Raw genomic sequence first — 17363 nt, forward strand, 5'->3', positions numbered from 1 at the left:
ATAATAAACACCTGTATAATGTAATTCAGTCCAAAATACAACAAATACTTGTATGATGTAATGTTTACATTATATAGCTTTTGCTTGGATTTCAGACGGGTGTTGATTATAAGATCTGTGGTAAATTTTGATGTGATGAGGTGATGCAGTGCAGTATTATATTCCCCTCTCCTCATAATATGTGTATAACATTGTGTACACCTCATGTAAGTCCCATTGCTTGCACACTATAAACACACAAACACTGAAGCAATGATGTACATCAAAATAATTCATCTTTTTGTTTAATTGAAACTTTATCATGCATGTAGTCAATAATAGTGGATTGTTAAAAAAACAAACTGTTAAAAATGTTTATATTCATCTCTAATTTAAGACTGAATTTCCTTGTCTTTTAAAAAAATCAGGTTTAAATTAAATTTAACTAGCAAAGGGCTACGACAGTTTATCATGTGTGAATGGCCATTCAGTAAAATTTCCAAAAAGTGATCAATGAGGTTCCACAAATAATCTGACTCACCAGCATAATCATGCATCTCTCTCCTCTTTCTAACTGACAGATGGATGCCAGATGAGACAGATACATCTCTCATACTCTGTGTCCCGCAATCTCATTACTGACCTTTTTTTTTAATCAAGGAGAGACCTTAATGTACCCTTTCACCTTCTCCTTCAACCAACCAACCCCCTCCTCCTGCTGCTGCTTAAACACCCTCTCTCTCCCTCTCTCCTGCAGCCAGCCTCTCGCTCCTCTCTGCACCTTAAAGATATATGGCTCATATCGGCACTCTGATAGTGCTTTAATGTACTGTGTTTATGTCACAGGCCACAGACCCTTGCCCACTGCAGCTGTCCACTGTCTTGCTGGATAGTGCTGAGGGGCAGAGCCTGCCTGCCTGCCAGCAGCTGAGAACAGTCTCTAATCTGATAAAGATTTTCATTTACACTGCAATCAATAACCTGGGTCTATCGGCAATGTAACTATTTATACAAACATTCCTGGCTCTCTATCGATCACAAGTGCGGGAAACCATCATTTAACAACGTGTGTGTACATCTATGTGTGTGTTAATGTGGATAAATCCTGTTGTGCACTGCAAACGGATTCTGATAGTCAGTTTTTAAGCACACACATAAAACACCTGAAAGGTTACATTTAATTAAAGCAAATGTAAATGCACATGGCATCTGTTTTATTATGAATAGGCTACTACAGATTTTGCAACATTAAATTATGTCAAAACGTTAAAAAAAAGTGTGTCCCCTTAATCATTATTTTGAGGTGTGTGTGTGTGTGTGTGTGTGTGTCTGTGTGTGTGTGTGTGCGTGTGTGTGTGTGTGTGTGTGTGTGTGTGTGTGTGTTAAGAATAGAAAGAAAGGAGACAGAGGTGTGAGTGGTAGACAGAAAGACACAGAGAAGAGTTGTGTGGCTATACAAAAATGAATTTTGTTTGTTTTGTTGAGACCTGGACGAATACAGTTGGACGTGGACAAATACTGTTTTGAACCCAACTGCTTTGAGTGAGGACCCCGCGTACAGCCTACACCAGGCTCAAGGTAAAAGCACTGAACTGTATTTAGCATTATTCTGGGTACCACGGGGTACCAACTGGACTGTTGGGAGAGAACCGGACGGGCAGGTACTTGAAGTTCACTCCCCGTTTCTGTTTGTGTTGTCAAGCCAATGACCCACACTAGATTACTTCAGCCTTTGTTTACAGTGGACCGCACCGTACCACTCTCCGATTCAGCGAAACCCAGAGTGATCGCGTCCAGTATCCAGTAACAGGTGACTCAATGTACAAGCAGATCAACAAAAAGCCCGATTTGTGCTATTTTTACAGGCTGCACTAACCAAAACACCCCTTCCCTCGCTTCCTCCCCTCCGCCGGGTTGCTTCCTCCCGTCCCTTTAATACCGTAAACAAATGGCAGACTTACATTTCTGCAGCGGCTCTGGTACAAAGCTCCGTACGCTGAATGTGTAGTAGTCCAGAAAACAATCGTATAGAGAGTCCACTCATTCCTTATGAATGATCCTCTGCGTTTGTACGGAGCCAGGAGGAAAAAATGGGGAGAGGGAGAGAGAGCAGCGGGGTCCAAGTTGTTACCAAACAACAGTGTAATTAAAGCTACATATAGGCTGTAGTAAACAGAAGATGGGGGGACGGAGGGGTTTGTGCGAGCTCCAGAGGTAGAATGAGTTCTGATCACTATGGGGGAAAAACACTTGGCTCTTTATTCCTGCTAATTAGTTTCCTTCAAAAAATGGCTGAGATTACGCCCAGTGCGCATGTGCGTAATTGCGCAGACACCGCTAATTAGCCCGTTTGGATCAATAGGATTCCGCGAGAGAGAGAGAGAGAGAGAGAGAGAGAGAGAGAGGATGGAGGGGGAGAGGCTACAGGGGACACATAGAAAGGACAAGGGGAAGAAAATATGAAAGTACGAGAAATAACTGAACGAAGATCTTTTTTTTTTTTTTTTTCAAATATAATATTGCCCCCGGGTAAATGACATCAATACATTTTACATTTTAAGAAAAGTCCCATCTGATCTCAAAACGTTTAGAGAAAACAATATCGCAGAAAAATCTCGAGTTGCACTAAAAAGACGTGATAAAATAAACACCACGAAGTACAATAATAAATAAATAAATAACGTCAATATTCATAAAAAAACAGACCAGATTTCCTTAAAAAATGATTATTATGATGCCGGAAAATCTGCCACAAAATGCGACACGATCACCGTGATTCAGTATTGAGAACCACAAGCACATTGCAAGGCCCCAGAGGATTATTTTACCAATAGTATATTGATATGGCCTATTGTTAGGGCTAAAGCGGATCCTTATACACTCAAATGCATGCATTTTGTACCAGATTTAAATCGCATTATTTTCATGAAATAGTGACATTCCTGTGTGGCAGGGTATCCCAGATGCTTTGGGAAAGTTGTAGCACGTACGGAGGTTTTTGTCAGACACATCCACGTCAAACAAAGAGATTTAAAAAAAAGAATGCTTAAAACAAAAGGCAAACACGTCTCGCCTTAATGTGCTTGAATATGAGATGAGACCCTCTTGATTGTTTTTGGACTGAGGCTGCGGGTCTGGGTTTCGGGGCTTTGGTTTTCTGGTTCATTTTCTCAATTTGGAAAACAAAAACCTGTTTAAGACTAAATTGATGTGTCCACTTGTGTGTTTGTCATCACAGAAGACCTTTGGGTTTTTTTTTCTGCTCTGGCCGTCCCATCCTCGCCACTCGGGGCTATTGTTATGATAATACTATTGTGAATTTCACGCTGGATGTGCAATCTGTCGATCGTCCATATTTTAGAAGGTGGAAACTGCATTTATTTGTCAGATCAAATAGTATCTTTTTTACTTTATTATCCTTTGATTGCCAAAATCCACCCTGTCCTTGTTTAAGAATTGTATAAATATACATTTAGAAATGTCCATGTGGAAAAAAAAGTAGGGGGATATTTATAGTATAACTGCAGAATATAAAAAAGGCTATAGCATTATCAGCTCACTGTTGCGCGAAACAACCACACCATAAGGCCATATCGGACTAGAATATGAATATTAATGATATTTCGTTGTGTTGGTTTTGAGGAGAGCACTGACATTTTGATTTTGCTCTGTCTTGGTTTGCTCTGATTATTTTCTTGCATTTCCTCAACTATTAATATGTAAGTAACTGATGCATTGGTCAATTTAGTTAAGTGCCAAATGATTTGGCCTACGTTTGTAGAACATCCAATAATTATTTTACGATTTGAAAACGTTTAAAGTGATCGTCTGCCACATACCAAGCGAAGATTGCAGGTTATCACAAACATAAATCAGTGACTGTTCTGTTCTCTTTATGCTTACATGGATATTTTTTTCTGTTGTTGTTAAGGCTGCAGGATCAGTGACAATTTGATGTCATTTTATGAGCAAAACACCATGGCAGTAAAGGGTGATATAATTTTATTGTTGGTCCAAGGTGTGTGTGTGTGTGTGTGTGTGTGTGTGTGTGTGTGTGTGTGTGTGTGTGTGTGTGTGTGTGTGTGTGTGTGTGTCTGGTGTGTGTGTGTGTGTGTGTGTGTGTGTGTGACATAGAGACAACAATTAACCTTGAATAGAAAGAAAAATGTAAAAAAAAAAAATGTTAATCGAAGCTAAAGCAATATGTATATGATGTCAATGTATGTATCCTAAAATGCATGTGCAGACTTTTCAATACCAGTGCATTTATGACATTTCACATTTGTAAAAGGATAAACACTGATACGATGTCAGGGGCAATATTGACAAAATATGTGGTAAATATGCTTTGATTTGAAACCAGTTCTGTAGCCTATTTGGATTTCATCATAATGATATTAAAGCGAACACTATACTGCTGTGACGCAATAATGAAATGCTTTCAAATGATACTTCATATTATTTGCATCGTCGGTTTCTGATATAAATTGCCATTGGTATTTGCAATTGCGTTTTTATGGCCCCATTTAAACAAAGAAACTGGCTGTATGTTTGTGGTTTACATTTAATATATACAGAAATACACAGTCCTCTCTAAAGTCGTGTTTTACAGAACAGAATAGAGGAGAATAAATTCTCCTGATCGGTTTGAATATAAGCCTTGAGAAAGTCCAGCACAGATATCAGCGGAGACGCTCTCCCTAACTGGCACTGCAAGTTCATTTCCGTAGGATTAATAAGGTATTCTAATATTTTACACATATTAAAGCTCTCATGTGAATGTACATTAACAATTCACACACACGCACACACACACACACACACACACACACACACACACACACACACACACACACACACACACACACACACACACACACACACACACACACACACACAAACACACACACACACACACACACACACACACACTCACTCCTTTGCATACACACTAAAACATGCAGGCCGTACTGTAAAAGGCACCATGCCCTCAGGTGTATGCCAGGGGTTGTTGTTTTCGCTGTAATATATAGTTAGCCCTTCCACCAATTTACCCTGTCAGTGCTAATGGGGCAATTAACCACCATGATACCCCCCAGGCAGAAAGAGAGCCAAAAGCTCCCCAACTCCAAACTTGTCTTTATGACATTTATATGACAAAATGTGGGGGAAGCTGGGGACCCATCTGACACCTTGGAGGGTCCTTAATGTCACTCCCTCCCTTGCCCCCACCCCTTTCTGCCCCAGGGTATGGCACTGAGAAGGAAGTGTAATACATCAAGTACAGGAGAGCCCTCGTCCGGGAGGGAGAAAACTTTGTAGACTGCATCTAAAGCTTCAATGGGGCAACTCTGATTTACACACTGTGTCCACTTCTGTGTGATTCTGAATGTAAACTGGCCTTTATAGTAAGCCATACACACACAAACACACTTCAGCTAACACACTCCAGCTTGACTTCTCCCTTTATTTAAGCTTTTTAGGTGTGTGTGTACAAGTCCCTCTATCTTTGTCTCTGCTCACATTCTCCCTGTTCTTCCTACATCCCCAAGGAGGCAATAACCTCCCTTGCAAGTGCTTCCCCTTGAACCGTTGTCATAGTAACTTGTGGACTGGTCGACATGACAACCCCACCATGGTCCAGAGATAGATGATAGGCCAGAAATGGGGAGGGAGAAGACACTTGGGGGGATTTGCACCCCCTTTAATTTGGTTTGCCTGATTCTGATTCAAAATATTTTTTTTTGCTCTCCAAGGGGGATGCTTATTCAGCATCAACCTGCTTTACATTTATACAGGTATTTACAAATACTGTCAGCCTCGGAGCGACTCCACGACCATTGCGTACCTTGCTCTACAGCACCTGGATGGGCCTTGTAAAAAGGATGTAATAGTAAAAATATTAATGGATTAAATATTGCGCTATTTTCCTTTCCCATATCCTTACGACAGTAGTCATTTTTTCCAAAGTAAATGAATATAGTGGGTGGGTGGAGGAAACGTTTTTACACTCTGCTCTTTTTGAGCAAACAGTCATTCAGTCAAATTCATTACAAGAAATGCAGATATCTGAAAAACCCGGAGCATTAAGATATCTTTTCATACATGTTCAGACATATTTTCTAAATCTGAGAACAAAACTGTGACTGTCCCGGCACCAATTTCCTGTCTTTGTCATACCACGAGTTAAAAAGGTTCAGTATCATTGCAGTTTACTCCATCAGTCTATTAAATGTGCCGTCCGTGAAAGAGGATTCATGGCTCCCTCTCAAACACAATACAAAAAATTGCCAAGAACATCTACTGAATAATATACAAAGTCATGAACGTACTTTACAGTTTATCCAGTAGAATAGCGCAATACACTTCACGTATTTACTACATCTTCCATTTTTCACAACTGTCCTGTTTTTCATAATTGGCCAGTAGGATGGTCCTTCAAGTGGAGTGCTCGGTGAGAAAAAAATGTCCCCACTTCAAGTCCTGACTGAGCGAGATGATGAATCCAAACCAGCTCCAGGGGTGCTGCCCCTCAGCTGACCCTGATCTCTGACCCCTGTAGAGTAGCAAACTGAAAGAGAAATGTTCTGTAAGGATCGATATATACCATTTTTAATCAGGACTATTAATTGCATATTTTATTTCAAATACATCAAATGTTTTATATCAGGTATACATATTATACCTTAACAGAACAATATAGCCTACGTTATGTCCAGTCAAATCACTTTGAAATATAAAAAATAAATCAAGACACTTAGTGATAATTTAAACATTTCACCTCACATTGTTTTCAATATTCTTCTGGTGAAGATGTTCCTGGTGTTTTACCATATTCACCAGACACCGCAATACAACATTTTGTTGATTTAAAAAAGATGTTGTTTGCCTAGATTAAGCGGCGTAAACAAATTACATACTGGAGAATTCCCCAACCGTTAATAAAACTGATAAAACCATGTTGACGAATCACAGAACATCATTAGATCATAAATTAGATTAAATGTAGATTACATTTTTAATTATTTTACATTTTACTTACTTCCATCATGATATAAATACATTTGTAAATACAGACTTTGATATATTTGCCTTTAGGTGTGTGTATCAGGAATAGGTTTGTTTAGGCACTGACCTTCCTTCATATCTACTTCTGCACAATAACTGGCAAAACAAATGATCCTGGAAAATCATTACAATATGGCAAAACAAACCTGAAACACTCGGGTGCCCCAACTTATATGTCCGTATTACCAAACTAAATCGTTTGGTTTTGTGCTTCATATTTTTTCCCTTATTGTGCCCTGATTATGATTCAGCCGTGCTTCTTCTGTGCGCCTTCTGTTTCTTTTTTCATTGTGGATATGTTTGATGTGTGTGCTTGTTTTCGTTTTTGTTGCCTCTGCCTTTTGACAGATTCATTTCTCCTTAGGGATCAATAAAGTGTATCGTCTCATTTCATCTCTTCTCATCTCATCACCTCTGCTATGGCCTCCTGCAGGAGAACATTAATAACATTAATGTTAGGTGTGGATGAGTGTGCCTACAGGTAGCCAATATTTAGATCCAATCATAATCAACCATGAGTAGAATGAACAGATAGGCTAGATAGATAGATAGATGGGTGGGATGGGGGGGGGGGGGGGGATTCATTGTTATTCATTCCATTTCCAGTTCATATTAAATGGCTTTGCAACAAAACATGCCACAAAAAAACCGAGCAACAGCGCCCCTCGTTGTTCGGGGCCTGTAACTTAAAACAGGCTGTTCCAGGCAGGAACAAAAAATACCCACATGGGGCTTCTCGGGCACCGTACATTCGCGGAAGTTGTCGAAACAGTATTCAGTAAAAATATGGATGGGAGATTGCGGTAGATAGAACCACACGAAAAGAGTGCTTACATTAATTGATATAATTCCTCTCTTATTCCAGGACTTTCGACATGGAAGATGAATGGGAAGAGGAGGTACGAAATACTATCAGCGTACTCGTGTTTACGTTACCAACATAAGCTTCATGTAGCATGTTAGTTAGCTTAGCCTGGGTGGTCCTGTACTGATCTTATACAGCCATGGTCCTAGACTTGTTTCACTTTTAACATTAGTTATTGTGTTAACTTTAACCTTCCAAGTGCGAGTTTCGAGTACAAACTGTGGGTTTGGGTTGTAGAGAGTATTAATGTTGATTCTATTGACTATTTTATTATATATTAAGTATACTATAAATAATTAAATAGGTTATTACTAATTATGGTAAAGGGGTGGGGTTAAATAACTTTTCATCAATCACCCCTTTTCGAATATAAATATAAATGGCAGTACATGGAGTAGTTTTACAATGTGAACATACATATAGAGTTTACAATTTCAGTTCATAACAATAAATAACCAACTTAAATCATCTGGCAACGTCGTCCATAGTATTCCTCAAACTATGAGAAGTCTTTTCAATTTTTTGTTTTTTTTAATATTGAGCAAAAAGGTTGTGTAACGTACATACCCATGGCAATAAATAGTTAACTGTATTGTTATTACTTTATTTAATTTTTTTCTCCTCTATGCTATTTTGACTGTTGAAAAAAATCATCTTCATTTGTAGGGAGTGCAGTCTTTGTGTACATTTTTATCATTTGAAAAGTCCCTCTTTTTTGTCTTTTTGCGTGTTTAGGAGCAGATTGTTGTGGTGGAGCTCTCTGGTATCATCAGCAATGACTTCCTGTCTAAGTGTCGGGGAACATGCAAGATACTGGTGAGGATAAGATTTTAATAATTTGTGGTAAAGAAAGAGAAGATGCCTGTTCACCATGCATGACATCGGTATAACTGTAGGTCTCACCCTGTAGCAGTCACTGAAGTTTTGTCCATGTGTTCCAGGATATTGACAGTGAGAAGCCTATGATTCAGGTTGGGCAATATGTGTTTGCTGGGGAATATGAAGGTAAGAACGCACCTCAAAAGTCCAAAGAAAAAGCATACACTAACCCAACTGACTAGTGCCTGCTTTTAAAATTACTTTCATTACATTTCATGTAGCTGATACGTTTGTCCAAAGCGACTTCCAATAAGTGCATTCAACAGTTAGGGTACAAACCAAAAGAGCTGGTAATAAGTAAGTGCGTTGACTTCAAATAAGCCAAACTATAGAGTGCTACATATAAATGAAATTTTTTTTTGTCCAAATAGATCATCTTCTTAGCCATGGTGCAGTTGAAATACATTGCACTCTCCTCCTTTTCCCTATTCTTAAAGCAACATGACATGTTGGACTTGGTTGGTCTCTTCACCTCCAAAAAGTCATTTTCTAACTTGAACACTGTCCCCATCGCCATCGACTGACTATTGTGTTATCAGTAATAACACAAATGGCCCAAACCCTACCCTTATAAGTCTGATCATCATATTAAAGAGCATTACCAATATCTTGTTTTGCAACCACGTGTAAGGAAAGAGGCACATTTTAGCAAGCATGATGCATCAGTAGGTGCTCACTATATTTCCAGCATTAAATAGTGATGTGACGTTCGCACGGTAAGAACAAAGTGTACCAAGTCGTACTTGAGAGCCGTTCATTGTATCATTGCACCCAAATTTCACTGCCTGCCCTTGATCGGCAGTGCCAGGTACATGCTTGTGCAAGAGCTTCGACTTCTGCATCCTCCTGTGGCTGTGACAGTGACAACAGTAGCAGGCTGCAGGATGCAAAGACATATGTCGGACTGGAAACATCCCAAATAAGCTTTTGTTGACATTTTTATCCAACATGTTTGACAGGCAGGCGCACATGAACAATGCCTGATAAATTCCAATAATCTCTATAATATATTTTATCATAAAAGAGAAATGTTAAACAGAACTTTTACTTTCTATCCTACGCTCTTCAAAGATGCTTTGGGAACCTGTGTGCTGTTCGAGGAGGGACCACATAAAGGTAAAGCTCTCCATATATTCTCAGTGTTTGTTGTTGTGTTTCAGTTTTTTTTCTTTCTTCCTTTCACTTATCGTCCATGTTGTCTGCAGGAAAAGGAAACAGTGTTCCAGAGCTCAAGTACATGTGCCATACCAAGAAGAAACTGATGATGCAACGTGTCTTCCTTGTTGAGAAGAAAGAGGGTGAAACCACCATAGGTCAGACATAACAATATAACTTGTATTTTGTGACATATATTTTTATAATATTATACCGTTTTACAAAGAATACACCTTGCATAACATTGTTAAAAACTTGAATATGGCTTTTTGTGTTGTCCCAGCAGGAACGGGTGATAGTGGTAAACAGATGGACTCAACCAACCAACAAAATCAGTCCAATCAAGATGAGACTGCAAACCAACAGGGAGAGATCGAAGACATTGAAGACTGTATAGACTTGGAAGACTCAGCAGTGGGCTGAGATATGGAGGCTTTGCTATATTATGACCTCCCTGTACAAGTGTAGAGACACCAGCATTGGCTGGCAGGCTGTGAGGAACTATGTATCTAAAACAGACAATTCAGAGACAGCTGGATTTGTTACCGTTCAGCAATAATAAGTATTACTGTCAGTTTTGTGTCACAATCCTTTTCCAGAAACACAAAATGCCTCATAAACCTCAAAAAAAGCAGATTTAATATTTGTTTGCACAACACACCATTGGATAAAGTATACCTAAAGGGAAAAAAGCTTTTACAAATCATCCTGTAAATCCATTTCTTTCTTTTTCTTTTCTTGGGAAGGGCAGTCACAGAAATGTGGCCGTAGAACTCGCTGGCAGCAGGAAGTCCCGTCATTGTGCTTCTCTGATATCATCCATTTTTGTTTCCACTGATCATGATGAATCATAATGCTGTTTAACCAGCAGAGCGAAAGACATCTGCCTGAACTCCAAGGTTATAGTAGACAATGTCATTTGTGCATTCAAAGATGTTAGAACAGTACTTAATTCTGATTTGTTTCAGCTCTACTTTGACTATGATTTACGGTGTTAAATCCAATAGAAATAAAGGCTTTTTATTTTTTGAAGGTTGTTTTTGTTTTATTGCTTTTGTTATTGATGTTTTTTTAACAGAATATGTGATTGTGGATTTGACATTTGGTTACAAAAGTTTGTCATTCAGGCTAAATCCCTCTTTGTTATAGTTTTTAACAATTATATCAATTAATAACATACAATTTCTACTGCAGTTTATGGTATTTGCTTTAAGTTCAATTGAATATTTAGCCAAAAGGTGCCAGTTTATGGCTGCTATTGTGGCGCTTACCTGCCCCCTACGCTGGAGATTGTTTTTATGAATGAACGAAGTTTTGTTGACTTTGAGGACGTGGCGGTTCTCGGCCAATCCAATCACCGATGCTTTCCTTAAAGTGGACCAATGGGCGCGCGACATCGCACTCGCCTTCTCGCCACCTGATTGGTCGGCTGGCGTTTTTTGCACAGGAAGTGTATGGGTGTGTTTCCGGGAGGAGGGTGTTAAACGGCATCGACGAACTTCCCTGAAGACACCGGTGAGTTTTCTTGATAAACTGGTTTTAAAATAAAAGAAATAAAACACTGAAATGTGTCCCTCTTATAGTTGGTGTTCAGAAAGACGGAATACGGACATTACATAGTTGTTTTTACACCGTCACTGGACGAGTAAAATGGCAGGTAAATCTAACGGTACGCTAGGTTAGCCAGTGTAATGTTACTCCCTAACGTTTGATTTTGGATAGTAACGGTAACTAAGGGAATAACGGTCACAAATTGCTGCTACTATGGTATTGGATTTCCTGCTATTACCATGAAAATAACGCAACAGTCTCTTTATAAAGACTTGGTTTGCTATCAGGCGATTCCTGAATTTTTTTGTGAGATAACATCTTTCTAAAACAGCTTAAACATAATAATATTCTACCTTTTTATGAAGAGCTTGTATTAGACATCATTAGATTGAGCTATGTTAGGCAATGATGGATTTCAAATTGTGTCAATTAAGTCATTCATAAATTGTTGTGTATGAGTAATAATGGTAATATTTTGAGAATTGCTGAGCTGGTGGCAATACATTATATATGATGTCAATTTCTACAACATCCCAGAAGTGGATCTAACAAAGGATTGCGTCAGCTGGAACAGATTAGCCTCTCATAGTCGGAGTATTTGCTTGCACTGAGTCATACACTTATAAACTGGCATGTGCAGAGTTAAGTAGCACCAAGTTAAAAGCTGTGTTCAGTACTTACAGGAAAGCGCAGGAGAAAGGCATGTAAAACAAAGTTGTTGTTGTTGTTGTTGTTGTTGTTGTTTGTTTTTACCAGAATGCCCCGACCAATAACCACAGCTTTTTGGTTTCTTCTTTTTTACATCTTTTTCAGACAACGTTTACACACACATACGCAGGATGGAGCTGCGACCTCTTGTTATGTGCTTTGCCCTCTGTGTGGTTTACGCAACTAGCAAACCCACAGAGAAGAAGGACCGTGTTCACCACGATGAGCCCCTCAGCAACCGAGATCACGATGATATGGATAACTTTGACTATGACCATGAAGCCTTTCTGGGACAGGAGGAGGCCAAGACCTTTGATCAGCTCACACCGGAGGAGAGCAAGGAGAGGCTTGGGTAAGAGTACACATCGGGGGAGGTTGTACCAATCTGTTCTTGAAATACTGGTAATATATGACGTCACTGCGGTAATGACCTAGTTTCACCTTAAGGAGCAGTAAAGTTCATCTGAGGTGACACAGCAGGAGAGAACAAGCTGAGTGTTTTCCTCATTTCTTTCATTTATTTACAGCATGTTAGTTGAACGTATAGATGAGGATAAAGATGGCTATGTGACCATTGAGGAGATGAAGAAGTGGATCAAGCACGCTCAAAAGAGGTGGATCTACGATGATGTGGATCGACAGTGGAAGAGTCATGACCTCAATGGGGATGGAGTGGTGTCCTGGGAGGAGTACAAGAACGCCACATATGGATACATTCTTGGTACGGCGGCCGACAATCTTCTTTTTATATACTTGGTGTATCCCTGAAGTATTACTGCGTACTGCATGGACAGTGACAAAAATTTACTATGCCACACTTGCACATACTATACAGAGTTGTGACCTCTGACTTGCAGATGATCCAGACCCTGATGATGGCTTCAGCTACAGGCAAATGATGGATCGCGATGAGAGGAGATTCAAAATGGCCGACGAAGACAATGACTTGAAAGCCAACAAGGAGGAGTTCACAGCCTTCCTGCACCCCGAGGAGTACGACCACATGAAAGACATTGTAGTGCTGGTAAGTGACAAACACACACAGACAGGTGTAAAATGATGACACTATCATGGTTGTGCATCCCTTCACACCGCCCTGTGGTCTCTTTTCTTCCTATAGGAAACTATGGAAGACATTGACAAGAATGGAGATGGTTTAATAGATTTAGAAGAGTACATAGGTGAGCCCATTGTCCTATAAGCATTACCTATTTGTACTGCACGGTTTTGTTGGAAATCCATGATAGAGAATACAAAGTTGAAGTATTGGTAGATGGTTGAGGAATCTTATGAAATGAGGATTGCAAAATTATTAACATCATTTTTTTGTGCTCTAGGTGACATGTACAGCCAGGAGGGAGATGCCTCAGAGCCTGAGTGGGTGAAGACAGAGAAGGAACAGTTTACTGAATTCAGAGACAAAAACAAAGATGGAAAGATGGACAAAGAGGAGACAAGAGACTGGATCCTGCCCAGTGACTACGACCATGCTGACGCAGAGTCCAAGCATCTGGTCTATGAGTCAGATACAGACAAAGTACGTTCTGTAGAATTTATGATTTCGTGTTAAATGTGCTTATATTTAACACTCAAATGTTTGAATGATTGTACTGCAGGGCTACAAAGTACTTTGTGTGGTAGATTTGTTTGATACTGCAATGAAAAGACAAGGCTCAATGAAACAAAGAAGCACTGACAAAGTCTAAATTTAGTCAACTGTTATTGAAATAATGTGTTTGCGTATAGACACTGACTCAAAGTATTTGTTCATGTTTTGTGTCCCAGATGTGTAATGTCAACAAAGGGATCTCGCTTTAGTTTTGTGCATTTTTTTAAACATTTTTGTTTGTCAGGTAGTCTGTTTAAGACATTGCAAAGGAGGATCTAATTTAATTACAGCCGTAACAAAGCTTGATGAAAGCTTTGTTACAGCTTTGTTACAGCTGTACAGGCTTTCATCTCAGCCCTGTGGGATATGTTTATTGTGCAATTAAGATGAGAAAACCTATCTTATTTATTGTCTGCACCTGGTGATGCAAGTGCAAACCATACAAGTCATCAAATACCTATGCTAACTCATAATAACAACATGAAGTACCTCCAAATCTTGTTAACTGTTGATAAAAACAAGGCTGATCATATGTGTTGTCATTCTCCCTCTATCAGGATGGCCGTCTGACTAAGGCAGAAATCGTGGATAAGTACGACCTGTTCGTTGGCAGCCAGGCGACCGACTTCGGAGAGGCTCTGACTCGACACGATGAGTTTTAACATCCACCTGCCTCCAAAGACTGTATGTTCATCTTGTGTACCACCTTTCTCCTCCGACAGTGGATGGAGCATTTCAAACAAGATGAGCTCGCCTAATCCAACGCCACGGAAAATAATTTATTTCATTTGCTGAATGTGTCCCATTGTACACACACTTGCATTACACACTAACAGTGTGTCCTCATACTCAGTTGTGTGTAAGATTGGGATATATTGCCAGCCTTTGCTCTGCTTCCACACACTACTCTTCCCCTTTTTCAGGTCAGGTGAAGGACAAACAGTGTTAGATGACAATTTGTTTTTCTTTGAAAGAATTATTTTATGAAATAGCCATGTTTTTGTTATGAAAGCCTAATAGAACAAGTTTGCAGTATACATAATAGTTTATCATACCATTTATTTTTGCAATGCACTGGACTGTGAAGAGTAAAGCTGATTTCTAGCCAGTAGTATTTGTTCTACACTTCTGTCTAATCACGCAATTGACTTTAAACTCTAGTCACTGGTTCACTTGTACTTTGTTTCCATGTCTTTATCGGTCATAATGCATTAAATGCTGGAGTATAGAGTGTTTGGAATGAGGAGTACATGTTAAATTCCAGTGACGGTGCAGACTATTTGGACTAGTGCAATACAGTGTCCTCAGTGGGACCACATTGTCTGTTATACTGGTCCCCAAAGCATCCATATTAAAGCATTTGGGTCCTATAAGGGCGTGTGTTAGTTGAAGGAGTCAAGAATTTCTGACTGATGGATGCTTTGAAGCTGCCTTCTTTCTTCTTTCTCATCACCTCAATAATGTGTGTGTATGTGAATCTGTGTACATATATCACTTGTTTTCTTTATGACTGACTTCCTCTTTTTTAATGTTACGTTTGTTGGATTCAGCTGAACTAACTATTTTGTGTGCCAAGCAAAAAACACTTTTTTCCCTGATTTGTAAACAGTGTGGGAAAAAAAACACTTTCCTCTTCTAAATATGTTTGTTATGCTTTGAACAGCACTACCACCATTTATAACCACTGTTGAGAATTTTTATGGTATACTATAATGTATATGATAATGTTTTTTTACAGGCTCACTGCAGCGACCACCATTTCACACTTTACTGTAAATAAGTTATTGGTCTGCAAACTGAGCGCTCTAACAATCAGGTCCAGTTTTTGGGATTGAGAAGAATGTCTCAATAAAGACAAATAAACTTGGCGCTTTTACTCTGCTGTATTCTTTTGACTTGAAGTACTAGTGTAAGATGTTCTTCATATGGCAGCTGCTACTACAAGAGATAGAGTGTCAGTCACTTTCGACAGCCAAACTATTGTTTCCTTGGATGTCCCCTTCAACAAAAACAACGCTTCACACTTTTAAAATGATCTCATGTTGTATTATGTCGAAGTTGAGAATTGCTGTTTCCCAGCTTTCTTTAGGAATTTCTCTATTTCCTGCTTTCCTTTAGGCTGTTGACCCAGAGATCTCTGGGTTGTTATTGTTTCAGGGCCTTTCCTCTCGCCATCTGTTACAGGAGACTCATTTGCCCCATAATCTCCCCATAATAAATCAAATATTAGCTATTTTAATCTACAGACACTCAAAAGACAGATGAAGACATATTAATGCTTTATTTTGCAGGTATGTCACTGCTATCCTGTACATATCAAGCAACTAAAGTGCGGGGGAGTACGTTTTTCTTACCCATTTACAACTCAGCATCTCTTTCTTTTCTTTTTTTTAAGGTTTGATGAACTTGAATGCTTGGCACCTCTTTCTTTTTAATAGGCCATTTAGGAGGTCCAGTGGAGCAAAACTCATCCTTATTCAACACCAAAACTGAGCTGCAAATTCAAATTTGTTTTATCATATGAACACTATTTCCGTTCCCTAATACTATTAAAGCTGAAGAAGGTAACTATATAAAAAATGTTTTTTTCACATATTTACTGAAATTGTGATTATATCCTGAAAGCACCAGGACAGAAACTCTGCTCCCTAGATGCTCCTACCACGACCAACAACTTATCAGAGCTCACGGGGCTGTCAATGACTGCTCATGAACACCGACCAAACTGTGAAACTAGGCAGCTGATATGGATCAAGTCTCTGTTACTGCATTGTCTATTACTGGGATAAAGAGTTTTCAGAAACATAGTGTACTGTTTAGCTGTAAAATGAGAAAATGCGAGGCCAGTGGGCGGTACTTGGTTTTGGCTCAATCATTGACACTAAATCCTTGTCTGCTCTGATAGGTCGTCTTTGGTCGGTTTGGTGGGAACTTGCAGATGCCATTAGGAGCATTCAGGGAGCAACAGATACATCTGTGGTGGAGAGTTTCAGCAAATATCAGAAAAAAATCCATTTTCTTTTATAGAAAGTTTACATACTTTACAGATACAGTTTTTATCAAGAATCTTGTACGATTACAGAGACGTTTCTGTGTGTATAATGTATGTAGCTAAATGTACGAAGACTTTGGTTAATCTGCAGGAGGGGAAAGGCGATGTTTGATCATTTTAGCAGAGCTTCTGAAATAAGCTAACATATTATTTATATCCAACTTTCTCTTCTTTTCCCTCTTCTTGCTTCATCGCCAGCTTTTATCAAAATTTACATTTGTCCAATACTTTGGTTTATGACTAAATACTTGCTTATTCAGTAACATTCCCATCATTTTCATCTGTGTTTAGTGCTAATTAGCAAATATTATGTTAGCATGCTAACATGCTAAGCTAAGATGGTGAACATTATACTTGCCAATAATAATAATACTTGTTAGTATTTTCATTGTGCACTGCATTGTGAGAATGTTAGCCTTTATACATTTAGCTTAAAGCTCCATTGTTCCTTGCCTCAGTTTATGCCTCTCACCTTTAGCGTCACATTCATTGCAGAG

General features: G+C 39.1%; 2 protein-coding genes across 3 annotated transcripts; both read left to right on the forward strand.

Annotated features, from left to right (window-relative positions):
- Window positions 1-1758: 1758 nt before the first annotated feature.
- On the forward strand, window positions 1759-10978 carry gtf3c6 (general transcription factor IIIC, polypeptide 6, alpha). Of its 2 annotated transcripts, XM_083916314.1 has the most exons (7): window positions 1759-1789; window positions 7913-7946; window positions 8648-8728; window positions 8854-8917; window positions 9863-9907; window positions 9997-10104; window positions 10230-10978. In XM_083916314.1, the coding sequence occupies exons 2-7, from the start codon at window positions 7923-7925 to the stop codon at window positions 10367-10369; spliced, it is 462 nt and encodes a 153-aa protein (XP_083772440.1). In that variant the 5' UTR covers window positions 1759-1789; window positions 7913-7922; the 3' UTR covers window positions 10370-10978. The 2 variants fall into 2 exon arrangements, with proteins under 2 accessions (XP_083772440.1, XP_083772441.1); XM_083916315.1 differs by lacking the exon at window positions 1759-1789 and having other exon boundaries at window positions 7807-7946; window positions 10233-10978.
- Window positions 10979-11402: 424 nt separating this feature from the next.
- calub (calumenin b) lies at window positions 11403-15628 on the forward strand. Its single transcript, XM_083917054.1, has 7 exons — window positions 11403-11461; window positions 12311-12557; window positions 12733-12926; window positions 13063-13229; window positions 13326-13386; window positions 13543-13742; window positions 14372-15628. The coding sequence occupies exons 2-7, from the start codon at window positions 12337-12339 to the stop codon at window positions 14474-14476; spliced, it is 948 nt and encodes a 315-aa protein (XP_083773180.1). The 5' UTR covers window positions 11403-11461; window positions 12311-12336; the 3' UTR covers window positions 14477-15628.
- The last annotated feature ends 1735 nt before the right edge of the window (window positions 15629-17363 follow it).

The sequence above is a fragment of the Echiichthys vipera genome, assembly GCF_963691815.1.
Source record: "Echiichthys vipera genome assembly, chromosome: 7".
Lineage (NCBI taxonomy): Eukaryota > Metazoa > Chordata > Actinopteri > Perciformes > Trachinidae > Echiichthys > Echiichthys vipera.

Excerpts from the sequence above, each read along its gene's own strand:
- gtf3c6 (XM_083916314.1), top strand. The coding sequence starts at position 7,923 with ATGGAAGATGAATGGGAAGAGGAG. Across the intron at positions 9,908-9,996 it reads CGAGGAGGGACCACATAAAG|GAAAAGGAAACAGTGTTCCA; the intron begins GTAAAGCTCTCC and ends TGTTGTCTGCAG. Across the intron at positions 10,105-10,229 it reads AGAGGGTGAAACCACCATAG|CAGGAACGGGTGATAGTGGT; the intron begins GTCAGACATAAC and ends GTGTTGTCCCAG.
- calub (XM_083917054.1), top strand. The coding sequence starts at position 12,337 with ATGGAGCTGCGACCTCTTGTTATGTGCTTTGCCCTCTGTGTGGTTTAC. Across the intron at positions 12,558-12,732 it reads GAGAGCAAGGAGAGGCTTGG|CATGTTAGTTGAACGTATAG; the intron begins GTAAGAGTACAC and ends ATTTATTTACAG. Across the intron at positions 13,743-14,371 it reads ATGAGTCAGATACAGACAAA|GATGGCCGTCTGACTAAGGC; the intron begins GTACGTTCTGTA and ends TCCCTCTATCAG.